General features: G+C 30.4%; 1 protein-coding gene across 3 annotated transcripts in view; it reads left to right on the top strand.

Annotated features, from left to right (window-relative positions):
• Nucleotides 1-950: 950 nt before the first annotated feature.
• Nucleotides 951-23,952, top strand: part of LOC134707705 (prostaglandin G/H synthase 2-like) — a 30,049-nt gene continuing 7,047 nt past the window's right edge. The window contains exons 1-5 of one of the 3 annotated variants that reach the window (XM_063567701.1): nucleotides 951-1,078; nucleotides 8,605-8,669; nucleotides 9,629-9,722; nucleotides 17,061-17,177; nucleotides 23,243-23,386. In XM_063567701.1, coding sequence (XP_063423771.1) covers nucleotides 9,668-9,722; nucleotides 17,061-17,177; nucleotides 23,243-23,386 — 316 coding nt within the window. In that variant the 5' untranslated portion in view covers nucleotides 951-1,078; nucleotides 8,605-8,669; nucleotides 9,629-9,667. Of the gene's footprint in view, nucleotides 1,079-3,146; nucleotides 3,228-3,250; nucleotides 3,378-8,604; nucleotides 8,670-9,628; nucleotides 9,723-17,060; nucleotides 17,178-23,242; nucleotides 23,387-23,952 lie in introns of those variants that run through there. The other 2 variants (XM_063567703.1, XM_063567702.1) reach the window with 2 other exon arrangements.

Raw genomic sequence — 23,952 nt, 5'->3', positions numbered from 1 at the left:
TTTATAAACTAGATACCCTAAGGAACATTCAGTTAAAGTTTGGAAGTATTTGGCCTAGTAGTTTCAGAGGAGAAGATTCTTGAAAAAGTTTACGACGACAGACGACGACAGACGACGGACGACGACGGACGCCAAGTGATGGCATAAGCTCACATGGCCCTTTGGGCCAGGTGAGCTAAAAAACGAAAAACGAGAAACACGTATATATTTCATAAACAAACGACAATTACTGTACATCAGATTCCTGACTTAGGACAGGTGCAAACAGTTGCAGCGGGATTAAAGTCATGAAACGTTTTAATGGATCCAAACCTTCTCCCTTTTTCTGAAACAATAGCATAACATCACAACATAGAAAAAGAAAGACCATGTTGTATATCGAATGTGACAGAAGGCACAATAAAAAAAACTATTGTATAAATGTTAATTTCTTGAAATTCTTTGACCGGGCGCATTGCATTTGCGTGGTAATTTTTACAAAATCCAATCTTTCATTTGCGCCATAATGTTATATTTCATTTGCGTAAAAAAAAAAAAAAAAAAAAAACTACCTTTGTTGTTTCTATCTCTCATAAATCTAAATCGGTAATCCTAAGAGATACATTTTTATACGTGAGATCTATACTATTGTATATTTGTCAAATATACGTAGTGTAACGTAATCAGAGATCAATATTTTAATTAGATTGGTATCCATAAGGTGATACGTAAATAAAATATTGAATTGAATGGTTTCATAGAATCTATTACATGTATTTTGTCACCATGTGTGTATTACTATACAAGTTCAGACATCCAGTAGAAGTAAACAATTAGTGCATAGAATGGTTACTATAAATTTAAACTAGCCTCCAGGGATAAACAACAACATTCTAACTAAAATTTAAAATACTACATTGTATATTCTAATCTGATTAGACTACCGTATTATTGTTTTAATTGGATTTTTAAATGAGCGGTAACACCGAAAGAATATATGTTTGTCTTGCGGTATAATAAGTTTAATATGTTTATTTATGTTTAAATGAAATACAAACGGATCAAACGGTCATTTCGGACACATCTTAAGGTCTTAAAGGTAAGCTCGCATCCAATCTTATGTTATTGCATGTTTTACACCGACGACCAGTGAACATCTTGGTCTGTGAACAGTCTAACCGAAACTCTCATTGAGACAACCAAGGCAAGTGTCAATTGGTACAAATTATGTCATATTGACTGGGTATGATGTTTACGGTTGCATGTTATTCTGTTGAATTTCCCTAGAATCCCTTGTCTCAGATGTTTTTTTCTGGAACAATTGGCCGTGTATTTCCTACTTTATGAAATTATATGCCACAGTCCACATGTGCTTGGGACCTATGTCTTGTTTTCTTCGAAGAATAGAGGGACATAATTTATTTAAACGATAGTTATTGTATTTTGTTTGGAAAAGTGCAAGAACACATGAAGTGAAGAATATTTACAAAATAAATTGTCACCAAAAAAGGAAAAAAGTCAAAAAAGGGGGAGGGGAGACGGGAAGCGTTTCTCTGCATTATCATTATTCCAAATAACTCAGTAGATGATTCAGTCTGGATGATTAGAGTTATTATAAGAACCGGCCTCATCATGAGCAAAGGACAATGCTAATGCATGTAGTCTCAGCTAACGAGACAATTAATCAGAAAGACTGGAATCATGATCGGTTTTATTTTTGGGCCATTCGTCAAATGATGTCAAATAAACTCTTGCCTCGAAGATCATAAACAGCTGTGGTAACGCAAAATACATTATAATTAGGGACGTATGCAAGATATTTATTATATATGTCTCATATAATCTATTGCCGGTTATTTACAGTTTTGCATTGCACCTCCACTATATGTTTTTGTAAGATGTATTTCTATTTGTATCCATCTGATAAGCCTTATTTTTATAGTTCGTTCTTATTATCGGTTGTTATGTTGACTTTGTACCGTTCCACCCCATGTCCGGGAGAAGGTTGGATCCCGCTAACATGTTTAACCCCGATCATTCTGTATGTATGTGCCTGTCCCAAGTCAGGAGCTTATAATTCCGTAGTTTTCGTTTGTTTCTGTGTTACAAATTTGTTTTCTTTTCATTTTTTGTTTGTACATGTAAATTAGGCTAAAAATTCTCGAGTCAAATTTTGGCCGCTAGTTTTCTCGTTTGAATTGTTTTACATTGGTCATTCCGGGGACCGTTTTGCTCATTGTTGAAGGATGTATGGTGACCTATAGTTATTAATTCTGTGTAACATCTTATTTTTTATTTTTGCAATTGTTGTTTTTTGTCTCTTTGAAATGGGATGTTGTCGTGAGGCAGAATATTTGTTTTTGACTGTTACATTAATATTAAAAAGGTTATAGAAAGATAAATATGAAACTAAGTCAGGGTACATTAATTATGATCAACGAGAGACAATACAATGCCTTTTTAATTGGTTGAATACATTCAATGAAATGTCTATTTAAAGAGGTATATATATGCACTTCCTTGATTTAATACAATAGAGACAACACAATATAGATCAATATTGTTATTTTAATTATATCAAGGATGTGTATTAACTTGAACATGGCTTGATCAAACTGCGGATTACAAACATTATATTTTTTTTTATAAAAGAAATGCACCATTACTTTGAACTTTTATTTGAAATGTGCTAAATTCAACAGGCACTTAGGAAAATGAACCACCTTTTCCTCAAACTTTTATTAAAGTTTAAGTTTAAAACATTTTCCCCCATAGTTAAACATTTTGCAATATTTTAACTTATGCTCATTATTGAAGACCGATAGCTGTTAATTTCTGTGCCATTAATTCGTCTCTTTTGGAGAGTTGTCTCATTGGCAATCATACTACCTATTTTTTTTTTTAAATTGATTCACTATAAATTTAAATGTTTTTATGCTCTTTTCACACACATTTTTTATAAGCGGGTCGATTTCTAAAGAGCATGGGTCTTTCAGTTTTGGAATTAATTAATAGCAGAATCACGTAAACAGAATGATGTCTTGCAGTATTCTTAAAATGTACTTTAAATAAATGTAAAATCTAATGTGACCGAAATTTTGAATATAATTGCTGAGATCCTGTTCAAGTACAAAGCATGGCATTGTGGGTGTTGATGTGAGTAATGAAATGTTACTATCCCAACATCACAGATATTGAACTTTGACAGGAAGTGTTTGGGATGTATATATATCACAATATATTTCCAGGTAAATTGTTTCTTTGAGTGATGTTCTGTTTTCAAGGTGAGACAAGTTATTCATTCATAAATTTAACAGTAGCAATACATTAAGGGTTATTATAGTGTATTCTTTTGACAATTATCTGAGAAGAAAGAGAATAAGCTGTTTTAAAAACAGGTAATAACATATTTGTTTTATCCTCTATACATGTTATACAAACTTTTAAAAACCATTGAATTGCATGTTGAACATAACAAGTAGAGCGCATAAGAATATTAAACTATCAATGCTAACATCAGATGACTGTATTGCAACAGTGACAGTTTTTAACAAATGATATAATATTGTTTTAATAAATCCGTGAGGTCTTTTACTCAGCATATATGCATACATTGCAATTAATAGAAAATTAAATAGACATTTTGAAAAGTACATGTAGTAGCTTAAGAGATTCAAGAGTAAATATTTTGTTTACCTGTTTAAATTATATTGTTTATGCAGACTGAGAGGCAGAGTGAGAGAAAATCAAAATTCTCTAAAAATTGAAGTAATATAATATTTATGTGTAGTATATCATATCAGGGGTGGTGGATCCAGCCATTTCTAAAAGGTTTCCAACCCAGGATAAATGGGGGGTTCCAACTTTATGCCCTGATTAAATGTAAATGATTGTTAAAATAAAGGGGGGTTCAACCTCCCCCTTTTCCTTGGATCTGCCAATGAACATATTTTTAGGATTTCAAGTTCTTCATGCAAATCAAAAGCCTTGAAAGGTACTAATTTAAAGGTCATGGCCATGAACGAAAACTTTTTAAAATAAATAGAAGAAAAAGTTTACCGTTGACTATTGACTGATTTGATAAATTCATACAACAAAGATTGTAATTTCAAAATTAAGAAAAACATAATATTATTTATTTATGTATTTAAATAGATAAGTGTTCACAAGTGTTCATATTGTTTAGTGATTTGTTTCTTAAGCATGTTTTTCAAGTAAGAACCTCTGTATTTTGTCATTGTACATATTATCTAACCAGATTATGGAAACAATGATAATTTCGTAACAAACCAGGAAATTTATAAAGTTTATGTAACGGTATCTTTATTCCTGGTTTCAACAATTGTGAAATGGGTCAAGGAGACCTGTAAACTAGACTGCTTGTGACTAACTATTAGCTTAAGTACAAGTAAACTTCCGAAATAAAAAAAAAATGAAATTCAAGTGAGACTGCTCAATCTATTATATGTAATTTCAAGTACATGTATTATACTTCCTATTTTTTGTTTTTTTGAATATTTTCAAATATGAGCAATCATTATTTTTTTTTGCCTCATGCATTCACCAAGTGCAAAAATCATGATAATGGATGATAAAAATAAAAGATATATTGACATTGTTGTTTGCTCATGTCTGGGATGTCTTACATTATTTTTCTTTTTTCAATTATGATATGTAAGGGGCCTTTATACAAAGCAGACTAAACAGTATGGCTTTTTCTCATTTTTGAAGGCCATTCAGTAACCTTTAATTGCTTATTACCATATTATTTTAAATCAGGTGGATATTATCTTATTAGCAATCATGTCCTCATTTTTTTAAATGATTGTTTTCAACTAATTTTCAGAAATTCTTTTTCAAAATTTCAGAATGACTGTTTAAAAATCCAAGCAGATCAATTATTTTTCAAAGAGTTATGCCCCTTGGAAACATTTATTATATATGGAACATTGCATTGTTAGTGCTCTCATGTGTACAATTCTTGCCAGATATCCATGACACTTTTATCATAGGTTTATATCAGCAATGTCTTAGATGAGTATGAAAATCAGTGCCACATCATTTTTTTTTAAAAGAGTAATGCCCTTTGAAAACATCAATTTTATGGAAAATTGCAACATAAGCACTCTAATGTTGAACAATTCTTGCCAGTTTTTTTGAAATTTATTTTTTTAGGTTTACATCATTACTTTGATTGATGAGTTTGAAAATCAGTGTTGATAATTTATTTTCAAAAGAGTTATGTCCCTTGGAAATATTCATTAAATGGAAAATTACCTGTTTAGCGCTCTCTTGTGTTATAACTTAATCATTCTTTAAAACGAAAATCTCATTGCATTTTATCTGCGGCTATCATTTCTGCAAGATTCCCTTGGATAGATAACATTTTGCAACTCTGTTCTTTTATTGAAAATAGTTTATTGGATTGGGCAACTGGCTAAGCATGTAAGTATGTAAGCCAAGCAAGTAGTTCATGATTTAGTTGCTGTGTATTGATTTAAGAGCAATTATGCTGAAGGTCATTCATTAAAAATTGAAGAAGAATATTAGTTAAGGCCTTTTTATAGTACTATAAAATTCTTGATTGTTTGTCAGTGATTGGGTTAAGTGAGAAATGATTGAATTGGTCTAAATAGATAAATTTGTTACGTGATAACATCCTTCACATAGAAGTAAAAAAAGATGTGGAAGTTTTGTCAATGAGAAAGCAACCCAACACAAACATCAAAAAGACATATCCAGAAGTAAAAATTTAGTCTTCAACAATAGACTGGTGTCTTAACATTGAGTCTAGCTCTAAATCATCCTGAGCTGGTAAAAGTTTTGAATAAATAAAATATAAAGAGTCAAAGATCATCTTCGCTAGCCAAGGGTTACGATCCACTCCCGCTCTGAAGAGAGCGGGAGTGGATCGTAACCCTTGGCTAGCGAAGATGTATGTCAGTATGAGAATCTCAAATGCCTCATTTACTGTATGAATATGTCTATTCATATTTTTTTTTAGAATGATCTTTTTATGTATAAATGTAATTATTATACAGGATAGATTTACACCCCTCACTGTCCCTAATACTGAGTCCTAATATATAGAGTAAAACAAAACAACATTGGTATTCAATTATTCAGTATTCCTGAGTATAAACTTGTTTGCATCATATGGATATCCTATAAGATCAGGAATATCAGATAAGAAGAAAAATCTGATAGTCATAATCAATATAAAAATACCAAAATATCGATTTTGAAAGTACAAAGCAAAAAGTAAATTTTGTTTCATTCATCACAGTGGGTATGAATGATCAAATATAGTGTAACGAATGTATTAATATTTGGGAGAAAAAATTCAGTCATAAAAACATGATGAAAAAAGGGGGGGCATGATGGAGAAAAACTGATACAATATACTTACAAGTTATTACTAAGAAAAAATGTATATATAGACGTACAGAGAAAATAAAACCAACTTTTTTATTTTGAATTATAATATTTTTTTTCAATTTTTTTTAACTACATTTTTGGGAATTCCTGTTTCTAAGGTTGGACACACTTTCTTAGTGTAAACTAGCATTATATCAAGTTTCAATAAGGTCAGGTATATCAGATAAGTTGAAAAAAATCTATTTAAAAAATAATATCAAAATAACAATGAATTAAAAGTACAATGCACATATCTGAGGCATATATAGATTAAATAGGTGATTTTGTTTCATTTTTGATTATTGGTCAAGTACAATCAAATATTGTGGGTTAACGGATGTAAGTGACACTGATATATAAAGAATTTGAAATATTTTTGGTAATTACTAGTATGAAGTGTTATTGAGCGTGGCATTACAACTCTGAACTATTAAAGTGGTAATACAAAAAGCATTTAAAATAATGATTACCTTATTGTCATTTATAAAATTAATAGGTTTGTTTCAAATTTACCTAGAAATGTATTGTTAAAAAAGAGTTCCTGTATTCAGTCACGTCTGCTGGAAGTTATCTGAAAATTGTTTGTATTGTTTCCTGATTGGTATGAGTAAATATTTGTAGGGGGAAAAAAACAGTTCTCAGAAATAAAATACTTGTCGGGAATAAAAAGTTTGAAAATCTTTCAGTTTTTTTTTTACACCACTGTTGTTGCCCATAGATACGTACAACATAAGTACAAGCACTTACAAAAAACCCCAGTATATTGACTTATTGTAAGGTTAAATATGGAAGTGATATAGCTATTTCCTTCTCCACTTGTAAAAACATTTTTACACAAGTGGATAACTTCTTGTGTGCCCCAAACCAAGTTAAACTTGTTATTTATTTTTCATAAATAAGACAACTGAATTGTTTAGTTGATAAAATAAGAATTTTATAGATTCAATACCATTTCTATATTTGGTTGCAAACTACTACTTCCAGGAATAAGTTTTATTAGAATGCTTATTAGTTTTTTTGTGAACTGACGGTGTCCTGAATCATATAGCAAATTACTTTCAAGGTAGGTGGGTTAGAAAAATCTACATAGAAGATCGCACTATACTCTGCAGATGTTCACCATTTAAAAGAAATACTGCAATTCTTTTATTTTCTGAATGTTTAATATTATCTATCACATGCATTTTAGTTAGCTTGTTACATTTTGTTCATTGCAGTTTACTTACTTTTACTCCACTTCTCCTCATGATGCTAAGATCTTGTACATGTCTTTTCAAAGCTGTATGAGCTTGTAATTTATTTAAATGACCAATTTTTAAGAAGTTTAATAGCCATTAGTCTTTGAATATATCATTAAAATTATACTTTTTTTGTCTTTTTTTTTCTTACTTTTTTTTTTTTTTTTTATCTTTTATGCCTCCTTGATAGGAGGCTGTCATTCATTTCATTCTTTCACAATTATTTTTTATTAACTCTTCAAAAGAATTTAAATTTTATAGACCAGTGAAAGAAAACTGATAGCAGTAACTCTTTTTTTACTATCAATGAAGATAACAAACATATTGGTATAAATAGAAATTGAAAATTGTTTTTATCTGTAAAGACAGCCTCCCTGAACAACTTGAAAATTACAGAAAAAAATAATCGTGAAAATTTGTCACTTTTTTCACAATTTAAATGTAAACATACATGGTACAAATTACCAATAAGACTTTATACTATCCTTAAAGACCAAAGGACAGAGATGTGAACTTGATCTTGGGGGGGAAAGAAGATGAGGTACAATTTACCAATAAGACTTTATACTATCCTTAAAGATCAAAGGACAGAGATGTGAACTTGACCTTGGGGGAAGAGACATAAAAAAATCAACTAAAAATTTATGTTCTTTGATAATGACCGGAACAACAAACACTTAACATCAGGTTGTCAATTGGTTGTTTTACGTAAGTGATGACATAAGTAATAACAGTAATCGGAAAAAATAAAAAAAATAAAAAAATACTAAGGAAGGATAGATTTTCAACTTTTGTGGTCACAACTAGCCACAAAAAAATATATATGGTGAAAATGATCCATTGGTGTCCAATATAAAAGTAAAGACATGTGGTATAACAAACCAGATTTTAGTGGTACATTTAAGAAGCATTTTACTTACTTTCTAAGATAATTTTACTGTTGTTTTATCAGATTTTATTTATTTTGCAGTACATATTCATATAAGTAATTTAAAGAATCTATATTAGAGAGAAAAGAAGTTTAGAAATAGTAAGGTAAGTCTAGAAGGAAGTTTGAAAAATAGAAACAAATTAATTTTTATGCACTAACATGTTTGCATGAAAATATTTTGTAAATTTGACTAATAAGCATAATTGATCAGGTTTTGATTCAGAAATATTAAAGAAAAGAAATGCAATTAATAAAAAATCTTCACTATCAAGAAAAGTAAAGTCGGTTAATATAAATGGATATATTTGAAGTACTTATATCAGTAAGTTAATCAAGGACAAAAATACTTTTATTGTTTCAAAAAAGCCTGCAAGCACATTTTTAAATGAGATGGAATATGTCATATTACACACCTAAGTTTGTACTATATGTATGAATATAGAAAGTAAGTAAATTTGCATTTCTGCTATTTTAAAGCACATAGAATTTAGCAGGAAGGTGAGTTCACTGGCAAGACACAAATATACTTTTTTATGTAAATGTTGACAATTATTGGAACATTATGAAAAAGTTTGTCTTACTAATGCAGATTTCAAATCTTTTTTTAGTATTATGTACAAACATTCAATTCGACTTCTTATTTTATAAATAACATACTAAACTGTTATTAAACTCCAAAAAAAAATACAATTTATAAATGTCTGCAAATAATAAGGCAAAGTACATAAAGTTCTGCTGGACTTCAGGATAGACATTCTAGAAGTAATGTATAATTAAAGTCTTATGTGAAGATCTCATACTAGAGTTCTCTATCCTACATATATAACATGTATAGTAATAACATTGCATTGTTGTCAGTTATGTTTTGTATTTTAATCCTTCATCTATTCTAGAATAATCTGAAAATTACTTTAGTCACGTTGTACCAAAGATTTGTACTATGGAAATCCTTGGTTGTACTCAGAAGATGGACCTCTTGTTGATATCGTTTTAATTTGTGTATTTTTACGGGAGGTAATTTAATACATTCCACAAATTACGTCTATTATATTTACCTTTACAGACACCTGAATTTCACCTGTATTTACCTATAGGAAGGAATATGGAGCGAACCTTGGGATTTTTTATCCTGTTTTTAGTATCTGTTTCATATGCAGGTATGTAATTATAGATTTTAAAACTTCTCAAGATCAATCACATGTTTTAATTTTCTTTTCTACTTTCATTTTATATAATCATGCACAAGTGTTTTTTTTAGTTAGAGGTCACTCTTTCCAACAAAAAGTACTGAACCTATCTCTTAACAGTATCATGTCATCTGGAAAATGTATGACACAAATTCAGATACATTTTTCTTTTGGTAGATTTTTTTGTTGGTATTGTATATAAAATAAAATAGACATCAGCTAAGAAAATGGTTTAAATCAAATCTACTATAAATATGGCATGCTATAAGCAGGTAAAGTTAACCATTTTTATGATTTAATCATATAGATCAACATATTTTTACAATGGTATAATTATAGATTGCATAAATATGCCAAATAGAGGAAACAATTTATTACATATCAATAGATGATCTATAATATTTTGATTACAGTATATTTTTCAAACTTACAATGCTGTGGTTTATGAATGATTGTTTGTTGGAATACAATATAGATTTTTTCTGGACATTTAGTGTGATTTTTTGTGGTCTTGATTTCAAATAGATGTTAAGTACTAATCATTGGTCCAGAAATTATCCAGGGACATCATTGGCCAATTGGTCTAACTAGTTTTACCACTATATCACTAGCCCGCCAACACTGAGATTGTGAGTTGGTACCCCTTATGTGGCAGCTTAATTGTCTTAGACTAGGATTGTGAGTTTTCTGTTGACAGTCAGTGGTTTGCTCTGGGCACTCTGGTTTTCCCAACCAAGAAAATGACTGTCGCAAAAAAGCACAACCTTTCTGAAAGGGTGTAAAATTGATCAATCAATCAATCCATCCAGAAATCTTTTTTGTCTCCAATCAAAGGCCACTGGTATACAATAAAGAACCTTATATGTAGGCTAGGCATAAAGTGATGTATATTTCTATTTATTTTAAGCTTTCTCTGAATTTGACGTCCTTTTTAGGACTTACTTGGGTCCATAAACCTAGTAAGTCCTAAAAGGGCTGTTGGACTTCAGAGCAATCTTGGACTAAGGTCTAAAGGCTGTCAGGACTATTTTAAGGCACCAAAAGTGATATCTTTCAAATGGAAAAGCATTTGAGTTCTTATTACAAATGCATACATGAGTTCCTCAAAGTACAATTTCAATTGCAAAACATTTGTTTTTCAATTTAAAAAAAGCCCTAAGGTGTATATTTTCTCAAGTTTTCAGAAAACTGAACATGATGATACAAGCAATATGTGTGCAGTTTGCAAGTTTTGTCATTTTAATGTAAATTTAAAGCACTATTGTAATTTTTTAGAAAGATGATTGATAGTTTAAAAAACAAGCTTTTTATACATAAATTTGTGAGGATCAAATTTACTTTATCATGTAAAATGCAAGCTTTTCAATTTAACTTTTTAGGTAACCTTTTGTTGGTATATCGGATTTCTTTTTTATAATTTAAAAAGATAAATATATGTCACTTATGTTATATGTACATAATTATTTATGATAATAAAATTTTCAAGATCTATCTCTTTAATGGTAATCAGTTTTTAACTATTCATTGAATGAAATGTGAATAGGTCAAATGGACTAAACTGTTCTTTATTGACATTACACACTCTTTCTTAAAGTGTATCTATATCAGAACTATGTGAATTGGTTTAATTCATTCTTATTAAAGATAAATCTTAGATTGTTGAGGGTTTTGTATTTCAAATATTTTTGTATTTAATGTTAATCGGTAGCAGTAGCGAAAGCGTAGGATCAAAGAAAATTGTTCCAATAGACAGTTTTGTTAACTATTTTAAAATATGCAAATCCCACACCTTCTATTATACATATGTAAAAGTAAGCTGTATGAAAAGAATGTGATGAAGGAATCTCTAGTGGTACTTTAAGCTGTGTATTGTTAGTGTAAATGACAAACAGTTGCATGAACGTCATCTATCAGAGACATTCTACACAGCAGACGGTTGCACTCAGAACTATTATTTATTATTACCCCATGCTATTGAAAGAATTGATATATGAGGATATTTTCTTAGTTAAGTGCTAGGTGCAGCACAGTAGGATATATATAGGTACATTTTCAGAGTTTTTTGGTCCTGAGAATTGCATATATATATAATGCCATTATTTTAAATCTTTATAATGTTTTACACTAGTACTACATCCTTCAATAGATAAATCAACACTGAGGTTGTGAGTTCGAACCCTGCTTGTGTGGGTGGGCTCCGCTCCAATCTTCATAGACTAGGATTGTCAGTTTTCCTATCAAAGGTTAGTGGTTTTCTCTGGGCACTCCAACTGCCTCCACCAAAAAAACCCGGCTGCCACGAAATAGCATGAGGATACGGAGCTTAAAGGTGGCATTGAAATACAAACAATCAAACAATCAATCAATAGATGAAGTTGATTCTATTAATGTCATACCCATTTTTCCATCTAATGAGGGCCTCCATGATGGAAGATCTTTTACTTTTGAACTTTTGTTACGCTCCCATGGAGAAGTATAGATATTTGATTAAGCATCTATATATATTTAGATTAGATTAAGATGTCCACTAAATATGCACTATTAAGATAGTAAGAGCAAAGACTGGTCAGCCAATCTAGCCTTGGAATAATTGTTGGTCTGTTAAATTTAACGCTGCGTTCATTTTCATTACTTATTGAAATAGTCTGGTACTGGATATTGCATTTAATTTGCCTTTTGACAATAAACAGCCAATCTATTCTTATGTAAATTTTGAATTTTGGGGCCATTTATAACTAACTTTATAATATGGGCTTTGCTCATTGTTAAAGGCCATACAGTGACCTATAGCTGTTAATTTCTGTGTCATTTGTTCTCCTGAGGAGAGTTGTTTCATAATTAGCAATCCTACGTACCACATCCCCTTTTTTACATCCATGCATTAAGAAGGCTGGCAATATCACTTAAGATATTTACATCAATTTTGTGCTATAGGTAATGAGTTGTTTGTAAATAATGATTTTAAAAAAACAAAAAAAAACTTGTAATATTCAATCTGATTAAAATTTGCAATTGTCTGTAGTAAAATTAAGATTTTTTTCAATATAGCTTGGACAATGACCTTCACAAATGATTCCAGGTTAACCCTCAAGATGTATACAAATATGTTTTCAATGTTAATTTCACACACTATCATTCTTCTGATTTGTAAAGATAAAAAAGACAATTGCCTGCCTGTCTGGGAATTTTCTTGATTTTTTTTGTAACTTAAAAAAACCTATAAGGAACAATTACATTGTTAACAGTTATCCCAGGGGGTATTTTGTTGAAGTTTAAACAAATTCTAGAAATTATGTCATATCTTAAGGAAAAAGCATGTTTAATTTAAAGATCTTTATTTAGTTTACTGGTGTTTTCTTGTGTAAAAGCTTTTATACCAAAATAATTTGATTAAAGCTATTTTATTGATATATTGAACATAAATAATTGAAGAAAATTTACTAAATTTATTGATGAATGATGCAATAGTGAGATAACTTTAATGTATCACCTTGTTAATATGTAAATTTTGAAGACTTGCATTATTTGACAATTTTATACAGTGATAATTTAGTTAATGGGAAAATTAAATGTAAATTTTGAATACTTGTATTTTTTGACAATTTATGCAGTGACAATTTAAAGTGAAAATTAAATGTATGTCATGCATGTTTGAATTGAATTCTTTTAAAGCCACAGAAACCTTTTTTTTTGTGAATTATATAATGCAATTCATCAACTTAATTCAAATTTCGGACCAAAATATTTTATATCAGGGGCCTTGAGAAATCATTCACGACTGAAAAATATGATAATTTCAAGAACACCAGACTTCTTTCTTTTTCTACCTCAGAAATAGATTACCTTAGCTGTATTTGGCAAACATTTTAGTCATTTTGGGTCGTCAATATTCTTTAACTTCATACTTTATTTTGCTTTTATTATCATTTTATGCCTCTATTAGGAACATGATTTATTTTTGGCTCCGTGCAACAGTTCGTCTCTCCATTTATTTGTCCGTCTGTTTGTTTTCGTCATTCAGTTGGTCCATTCCTCTGTCAGTCCCACTTCAAGTGGTAGTTTTTGATGAAGTTCAATCAACTTGAAACTTAATACACATGTTCCCTAGTATATAATCTTTTTAATTTAAATGCCAAATTATTGTTTTGACCATAATTTCACAATAAACTTAACACAGAAAATGATAGTGTGGGTGGAGCATCTGTGTGATATGGACACATTCTTGATTTCATTTGTGCGTCACTGATGATATTTTAGTAGATGAAGTTCACGTCAGGCATACAAATTTTTATCCTAGTATCTAATTAATGATCAGTTTTTTGAGAGGATGATGAAGCTCAATTTGGAGTGAAAGTAATTAAATGAAATAGTATACAGTAGTAAAAGTCATGTAGTGGAAAAATACTGAGGGGTGATCTGAGCAATGAAGTCCTCCATAGCCAGGATAACAACAGTGTTGTTCATAGTATAGACCTAATGTACTGACATGGTACTAACATGCATCCACCTGTCATAGATTATTTCATAAAACAAAACTTGTTATGTTGGTCAATCAATAAAAGGTCCTAGTTAGCCTAAGAAGTTTTTTTTTTTAAGAGTGTGATTTTTTTACATAACAAAAGAAAAAAACCAAAATCAAAACTTGAAACTAGTTTGAATACAACATCTTTACTCAATTATTTTAAAATGCAGATATGATTTTTTATTTAATTTTACTAATTTCTATAAGACTTAAGTTTCAGCTTGTATCAATGATTTTGGTTAAGTTTTCTGATCTCCTGTACAGCAAGTTTGTAACAAGACTATAGCTGCATTTATACATTAATAAGATGCTGCATCAGCTGTTTTTATTCACCTGTAATATTTCATGCCCATTCCCTGAGTTTAAAGATAATTTTAACAAAAAGTGAGATCCTTTAGAGTGGATAACTGTTTGACAAGTTTAAGAATACCTTATTAAGATTAATTGGTGAAAATGTTTCTTTTCATATTTAATAAAACAAGACAGATTTATCCAAGTGTACATAGTATATTGGTTACATCCATTACTAATGAGTGAGCACTTAAATTGTTCTACTTGGAAACACTTCATTGAACTTCATTAGACATTTAGTTAAATATTTTGATTATCTGATGAAGTATCTAAGATTTTAAAACGCTGTGGCAGGGACCATTTTATTTTTAGTCCCTAACTGCTTTATGACATGTCTGGCTTTGTGCAATTTTTGTCTTAATTATATAGGGTGGGAGTGAAATAAGATGAATATATAATGATATAGGTTTGGAGTTATTGAAATAAATACCTTTTAATAAACACTCCAGCTATAAGGGGTTCTGAAATAAGTTAAAGTATTAACAAAATCATGAATTATGACAGTTTGCAAATAGAAATTGAATCCCACTTCACTGATCCATCTGATCTTACATAGGGGAGACAACTCTTTTCAATACTTAATCATGAATTATGACAGTTTGAAAATAGAAACTGAAACCCACTTCACTGATCAGATGGATCTTACATATGGGAGATAACTCTTTACTTAATCATGAATTATGACAGTTTGCAAATTGAAACTGAAACCCACTTCACTGATCAGATGGATCTTACATATGAGAGATAACTCTTTACTTAATCATGAATTATGACAGTTTGCAAATTGAAACTGAAACCCACTTCACTGATCAGATGGATCTTACATATGGGAGATAACTCTTTACTTAATCATGAACTATGACAGTTTGCAAATAGAATTTGAATCCCACTTCACTGATCAGATGGATCTTATATATGTGAGATAACTTCACTTAATCATGAACTATGACAGTTTGCAAACAGAAATTGAATCCCACTTCACTGATCAGGTGGATCTTATATATGGGAGATAACTGTTCACTTAATCATGAACTATGACAGTTTGCAAACAGAAATTGAATCCCACTTCACTGATCAGGTGGATCTTATATATGGGAGATAACTGTTCACTTAATCATGAACTATGACAGTTTGCAAATAGAATTTGAATCCCACTTCACTGATCAGATGGATCTTATATATGTGAGATAACTCTTCACTTAATCATGAATTATGACAGTTTGCAAACAGAAATTGAATCCCACTTCACTGATCAGATGGATCTTATATATGGGAGATAACTCTTCACTTAATCATGAACTCTGAGCATGATTTATGACAGTTTTTAAATAGAAATTGAATTCCCCTTAACAGATCAGATGGAAACAATGGTGAAAAATGCACAAATCTTATAATTCCGAAGGTACAAATGTCAAACAATGCAAATGGTTTAATATTGACACCAGTAATTTATTGTCCGTGGCCTACTTTTTGGTTACTAAAGATATTGTAACTTTGAGGAAGTTGTTGAGTATAATCTTTGTAAGGAAAATATATCTGTTTGACAAGTGCCATCTGACCGTAACTTTATTTTTTGGCTTCCTGTTTAAATCAGTTTCTTTCATTCACAATGAGCAACAGGTTATCTATATGTTTTGTTAAATGTATTTGTAAAGTGTAAATGTCTGTCTGACTGGGTACATCTTATTTTGACCTTATTTTTATGGCTCAATGATGATTGTCATGTTTTTACTCTAAGATTAATTTTTTCAAATTATTACAGCCTGTATATATAAAAAAGAAGATGTGGTATGATTGCCAATGAGACAACTATCCACAAAAGACCAAAATGAAACAAACATTATGTCTGTCTGACAAGGTTCACCTTGCCTTTATCTTACATTCATGTTTCAATCATCAAAAGAGACACATGAATAATGTTCTGATATAAAAAATTACAACATACTACATATGTTCAGTCATAATTAAATAAGCAAGATTTTTTCTGCTTGAAATTTTAGTTAGAAGGTAACAATAAAACTGTCCAAACCCTTGCAAGAAAATAACTTGGTTCAACCCTCATATTAGAATTATTTGAGTATAAGACCTCTTGACACAATTATTTTTCTATAGAAATGTCTAGTTAGGTTCATTACTTATGTTTCCAGGTTGCAGTTTTGTAATTGAATGCCAGGTCCATAGGCTTACACCTAACAGCAGATCTTTTAAACAATTTTAGAATAAAATGTTATATAAAAAAATGATTAAACCTTGAAGTTAAAACTTCTTCTTTCCACATTCTGTTAGCTGTAGGCTGCACAACATCCAGTAGACATGATCTTCTTTCACTTTCCTTGTTTGATGGCAATATTTGTTTTACATCCAGATAAATGTTTCAATTCAGCATGTATTTCTCTATTCTTATAAAAGTGACATACCATATTTTTTTCTTTCAGATAATTTATGTTGTTCTTACCCCTGTCAAAATGGAGGAGTTTGTCTTACAAAAGGATTCAAAGATTATGAATGTGACTGTACAAGCACAGACTTCTATGGAAGAAATTGTGAAACTCGTAAGTATTGATTGACTTAATAAGAGGCCAGCTTAGGACCAACTATGGGTGCGGGAATATATCACTCATTGAAGACCCATTGGTGACCATACATCAGCTGTAGTCTGCTATTTGGTTGGGTTGTTGTCTTTTTGACATATTCTCCCTTTCTATTCTTAATTTTATTAATAGCCTATTTCTATGTATTGATTCAGTAAACTCTTGACACATCCTATATTTTGGGTGTGCTTTAAAGAAGAAAAAAGGGGGGATACACAGCCCTATTCTCTATGAATCTGTGTATTTCACTTTTAACTTCCAGGAGAGGACATTTTTTTTAAATATTCAAATAAGTCAACATGTTCTTGTGAAATAAGGAGATGTGCTATGATTTTCAATGAGCCACTTTGTACTAATAGAGAAAATAATGTGAAACTGTTAGCAATTATAGATTAACTGATTGCAGTACATAAACTATTAACTACTTTGGAAAATGTTTAAAATGCATTACTTGATATCGAATAGGGCTTGAGATTTACTTGCCAAATCTCATTTTTCCTGGCATTTTGCTTACCATAACATGGTAAATTATTTTTTAATGGTTATCTCAAAAACAATTTCTATTTCTATTATTATAATTCAAGGAATTTAGATAAATTTGTTAAATTAAAAGCTGGATTTTTCTTCCTCCTCTGCAAATATGTGTAAATAGGAATTTAACTGATTCATAATTCTCCATAGGATTGACTTGTTCATTATTTATCAGTGCTTTGTCAACATCTAATTCTAGTGGTAAACAAATCTGATAGAATTTAAAGACACCTTTATCAGAGATGGACAAAGTCAATATTTATGATTAGAGCAGTTAGACTGTTTCAGTTCTAATAGTACTTGACTTAAACAGCTATGGGCAGTTCAGTAAATAATTCATATTTATATACTTAAGTTATAAGTATTCCCCCTTTGTTAGCCTAGTACTTCATTATAAAATGACCATTTAAAGTAGCCATAAATATAAATGTACATAGGATTGGGAATATAGGGCGCATGGTACATCAAATGAATCTGGATCAACCTTTATTAATGGTATTTTATAAAACATAAACAGTTTTTTAGAATCAAATTAAAATGGCCCAATCAGCACAATAGATTAGACCTCTGGTTTTGCTATTTGAATGGTTTTACACACGTCATTGTCAGTGGCGGATCCAGAACTTTTCCTAAGGGGGGCCGTCTGACTGACCTAAGGGGGGCCCGCTCCAGTCATGCGTCAGTGATTCCCTATATAATCAACCAAATTTTTTAAACTTAAGGGGGGGCCCGGGCCCTCCAGGCCCCCCTGGATCCGCCTATGATTGTTGGGGCCCTTTTAGCTTGCTGTTTGGTGTGAGCCAAGGCTCCTTATTGAAGGCTGTACTTTGACCTATAATTGTTAACTTATTATAAATTCTGGGTTGGACGGAGAGCAATTGTCTAATTGAAACTCTTACCATGTCTTCTTATTTCTATATAATACAAAAAATAAAGATACATGAGCAAAATTACCCAATTTGCTCTATTTTCAACTGATGAGATAAACAAATTTGTTTCAAAAAACAAACTTATTTATAAAATTCACTGAAAGAGAATAAGTCAGTTAAACAAACATCTTACTATGCTGTATGGACTTTGCTCATTGTTGAAAGCTGTTCAGTGACCTAATGTTGTTTATTTCTGTCTAATTTGGTCTCTTGTGGAGAGTTGTCTTATTAGCAATCATACCACATCTTCTTATTTTTATATCTAGTAGTACATGTACTAAAATTACAACAGAATCCATAGACATGTCAACCCATGGGAGACTTCCAGTCTAAAGTAAAAATAGCCTGAAATCTGATAAAGTTAAACCTGCAAATATATGTTTAACATTTGAAAAACTTTAGGTAAAATCCAAAGGAGTAGGTCCGGTAAGGACTCATTTTGGCCTCAAATTTCAGTTTCATCTGACGAAAGATTTTGACCACTTTTTAAACACTTAAGTGTCTATTTCACTTGATTCAATTAATTTATATGAAAGATTTTAACTGATTTAGTCATTAAAAACGATCCGATTCAAGCTCAAATATGAAAAATCTCTCAAATATGCCAAAAAACGACACTTTTCAGATGGTTTTTGTCAATAACGAAAGTGGCCGCATCCGTGTTCATCCACAACCTTTATATATGTTATGTATTATCATGAAATACAACTTGCATTTCAATATTAAGGATGAACACGAATGCGACCACTTTCGTTTTACACGGAAACAGTCTAAAATTTAACTAAAATGATAGAATTTTGAAGATTTCCGTAATTAAGCATGACTTAATAGTACTACAACTGATATATGTGCATTGTATTGTCAAAAACTGCCCATATTTATGTAGCAGAACCATTTTACTGTCCAATTAATAACTAAAAGTTTACATTTTAACAATTTTGTAAAACTGTTATTTTTTGGGGCCAAAAAGGGGTCTTACCGGACCTACTCCTTTAACTCAAGTGGTTAAAATGTGAATGGATTTGATTGTTGAAAAATATAGGGCTACCTTTGTTTTATAATTAAGGCTTGAAAACAGCTAATCCTGTTGCACCCTGCAAGAACAATATAGTGGAAAAGTTGTTTCCTCATCCATTCAGTTTTATGAATCAAATTCCCCCCATTTTTGCTTCCTTATTTGTAAGTGTCAAGTGTCTGCTGCACAATAATTGAATTTTGATTGTGATTATTTTTATCAAATTTTAAATACAAAAATATATTGTTAAAAACTATAATTGAACAATAGAGTGCTGATAATTAGTACTTGACATTAAACAAACGCAAAACGGAAACTCTTATAAAAATAATAGGAAGTCCCATGTTGTTATTTTATCTATGAAAGTTGCATTGTTTGCAAATTTTTTTTACAATGATTTATTATAATCTTGTTTTACATGTAAGATTTTACAATACAACTTAAGCAATGTCTAACATGTTTTACAGAAGATATTAAGATAAATAGTTTTCTTGGTGAAATGTTTCTGAAATACTGCACATTTAAAAAGGTGATTTAAATACATAAATCAAAAGAAGCAATCCCTCATTTATGAATCCACATAAAATGTTGTAAAACATGTAATTTGTTAAAATATTGTATGTTTTATTTTAACATATATGGCCTTTTGAAACAGTGTGAAAGGAGTATACAGACACATCCTTTTGTCTAAACGTTATGTATTATGGTTATATTTATCATAATTGCCACACATTTTTGTCTACTGTACACATTTTTAGCTCATCTGGCCAGAAGGTATGGTATGGGTTTTTCTCATTGTAGACAGGCCTTAGGGCTGCCTACAATAGCTTTCATCAACTTCATTTGAACCTAGCTGGATAGGTGTTTCACTGACAATCATACCACACATCTCCTTAAATTGTATTGATAGTACTTAGCACTGATATAAATCAATGTTTTTGTCTTGCCTGAGATGAAAGTTGTAGAATATGATACATGGAAAAAAAGTAAAATCACAAAAATACTGAACTCTGGAGAAAATTCAAAATGGAATGTCCCAAATCAAATGGCAAAATCAAAAGCTCAAACACATTTTAGTAAATGGACTTACTGAAATTACTTATAAATCTTTACAATTCAGCAGGTAGAAGACCTAGACGCTTCATATTTAGTAAACAGATGCTTTACATCTGTTCCATGTCTACTGTCCTTGACCTAATTTTCATAGTTGAGTGACTACTGCATAGTATTGGTTTTGCTCATTTTTGAAGGTCATGTAGTAACCCATTGTTGTTACCATGGTAAAGATCCTTGTCTTTAAGCATCTTGTGGATGGTTGACTCATTGACAATCATATATATCACATCTCCTTACTCTATACATTAGTAGCAGTTCAGTGTAAATTCTGTTATACAAGATTTCTGTTGGTGGCCTTATGGCATAGTTTTAAGAACAGTTATCTATTCTCTTTTATTGTTTATTCAGTAGCAAACATTTACAATAAACTTATGTTAAAATCATATTGAATATGTATACTTCCTGTAATCCATTCAGATTTCAACTCACTTGAAATTAGTGACACGTAAACAAGGTTATCTACTATGATCTTTTAAGAATACTTGAATTTAGTGAATGAGATATCTTAATGAAGATACATTCTGACTAATATGGACTTAATTTAAGGAGACAATTGAAAAAAAGATAAACCAGATAGGTGTTGGATAAAAATAAATAAAAATATTTAATTGATAGACTTGTTTAGTGCTGCATCATCAATTCATCTTATAATTATTTGTCAGCCTTAATTGGACATCAAAAGTTCCTGTAAAAGTTTGATGTCATAATAGATAATATCTGAGGCCACAATGGAAAAGTGATTGTTGTATGGCGTCAAAAGTTCAAGCAGAGCAGATTCTCAGGTTGAGTGGAACAGATTTCCAAATAGGATAGGGTGTATTTACATTTGAGAATAACTTATTACATTAGTTATCTTTGTTCATCTTGAAAGTTTCTAAAAAGAAAAAAAAATATATTAAAATAAATTCAAAATAGGAAAAAAATGAAGAAATCCTTAGTATTGACATTACAATTGTTAAATACTCAGTTCACTACCAAAACATGACAAATTTTTGGAATAATTGTTCTGCTTTGCCTTCTTTAGAAGAGGGTCAACATGTTTCTGGTCTGTGTGTCTGTCTATCCTTCTGCATGTTGTTCCTGTTTTTTATTCATCAGTTATTTTATCCAATATCAGGTTTAAAAAAAATGGATAAAGTAGTATTATAACCATGAATGACTGTGGTCACATCAAATTGTACACATGGTAATTAAATGTGGTATGCCAAATTATATTTTTGACCCCTGGGTTACACAGTTCACTGAACATAGATAATGATATTCTCAGGTAACATAGTTTTCTATGAATTTATGGTAACCTCAACGGTCATCAACATGGAACTTAGTACAATGTAGTATAAATGTTGAACCTTTTAAATGTTATGACAAATTCAGATTTTGTCCCTGATTTAATAATTCACAAAAAAATAAACAAAGTATAGTTTGAGCAAGTAATGTAGCCATATGAACAAATAGTCTTGCTTAATTAAGTAGTCAGTTATAATAACAAATTACTGATGAAATACAAATGTATTTATAAAGCAGATTAAATATTCAAGACTCACCCTGTTTGGCCAAATAATTAATCTTTGTCTACCTACATCTGTAATTAGCATGAAATAAACGTTTATTGTTTAAGATTCATGTTGGTCAATTTATTATTTTTATTGTGTAGTGTTTTAATATGGAATGGCTATATAACCATTCATGAGTTATGCCCCTTTGTAAACATAAAATTGTAAAAATTTTGTTTCTGTTCTCTAACATTTGTTTGCCTCAACCAGACTTTTTGAAACTTTAATACACAATGCTGAAAATCACAAAATGGGCTTACCAGAATCCTGCATCTGTATATGGTAGTTGACTCATGCACATTTACAAGCATTTGTGGCCCATAGACACATTTATTTTGTTATTATCAATCTTACTGATTATATGTATTTAAAGCACAGGTATTTGGGGCATGGACCCCCCTTTTTTGGACCTCACTACAAAAGAAAATTGTTTGATGTTTTTTTTATTTATTTACAATTTTCTACAATGTATAAACATATATCAAGTCTCAACAATCCATTGCTAGTCGATTACAATAACTTTTTTACTATCCATACGAGCCCCAAGTGAAAAGACTTCTTTTTTCACTTGGGGCTCTTATGGATAGTATGTGATTTAAAGCATATAGATATCTGATATACATCTCAAAATGTTCAAAGAAAACATATGTGATAAGCACTGATAACTAAATAACAATTTAGTCATTTTTTATCACCAAGACTTAGATAAAGTTATATAACAGTCAATTGCAGCATCATTTATGATTTTGTGATTACCATAACCCTTAAATGAGACTACACAGAGTATAATTATGATTACCATGTACTTGTATATCCCATTAGGGGATTCTGGAATCACAGTCTCTCTTTTCTTCCTCTTATTTTTACATTTTTTTATTTCAGCAACTTTCTCAAAAAGAATTAAGTTATGGTTGAAGCCTTCACCGCTAACATTACATAACCTTATGATAGGGAATAATTGGTTGTGGAACATGGTCAATAATATACCTTTCCTGAGAGGCTTTATTATGAAGAAAGTTTATACCAGTAAGTTTATTATAAGGTTTAATATATTAATTGCATGGTTAGATAGAACTTGGGTTACTTTAAGGGTAAGATTAAATTTCATTACTACTACTTACAGTGAATTCATTATTTTTTGTGGGGTACAAATTTTCATTGATTTTGTTGATACAGATAAACCACAAATTTAAATGTTCATCAAATTTCAAATTTTTTATAAGGTTGTATGCAGACATTGGCAAAACCATAATTTCAATTATCCACGAAAATGCAAGTCTTTCTCGATCCATGAAAATTGAAACCCCCAAAATTATATGAATCCGCAGTATTTGTCAGACAAAAGGTACATTTCTTTAAGATATTTTTTTAAATTGTCAAGTACTATTCAGAAACAAGCAACTGTAGTTATTCTAGATGTGTTCAAAATTCATTTAATTTTGGCTTTTCAATATGCACCATGAAAAAATATTCCAAAATGTTTTGAAACATATCTGCATTTCAAAATATTTTGTAATTTAGATTAATTTTCTTTTCTTTAATTGATTTTGTCCAGTCTACCTGATTTAATTGACCATTTTAAGCCTTATTTG

The sequence above is a fragment of the Mytilus trossulus genome, chromosome 2 (assembly GCF_036588685.1).
Source record: "Mytilus trossulus isolate FHL-02 chromosome 2, PNRI_Mtr1.1.1.hap1, whole genome shotgun sequence".
Classification (NCBI taxonomy): domain Eukaryota; kingdom Metazoa; phylum Mollusca; class Bivalvia; order Mytilida; family Mytilidae; genus Mytilus; species Mytilus trossulus.
Note: the sequence above shows the minus strand (reverse complement) of the source record. Positions and strands in the feature narration are given on the sequence as shown.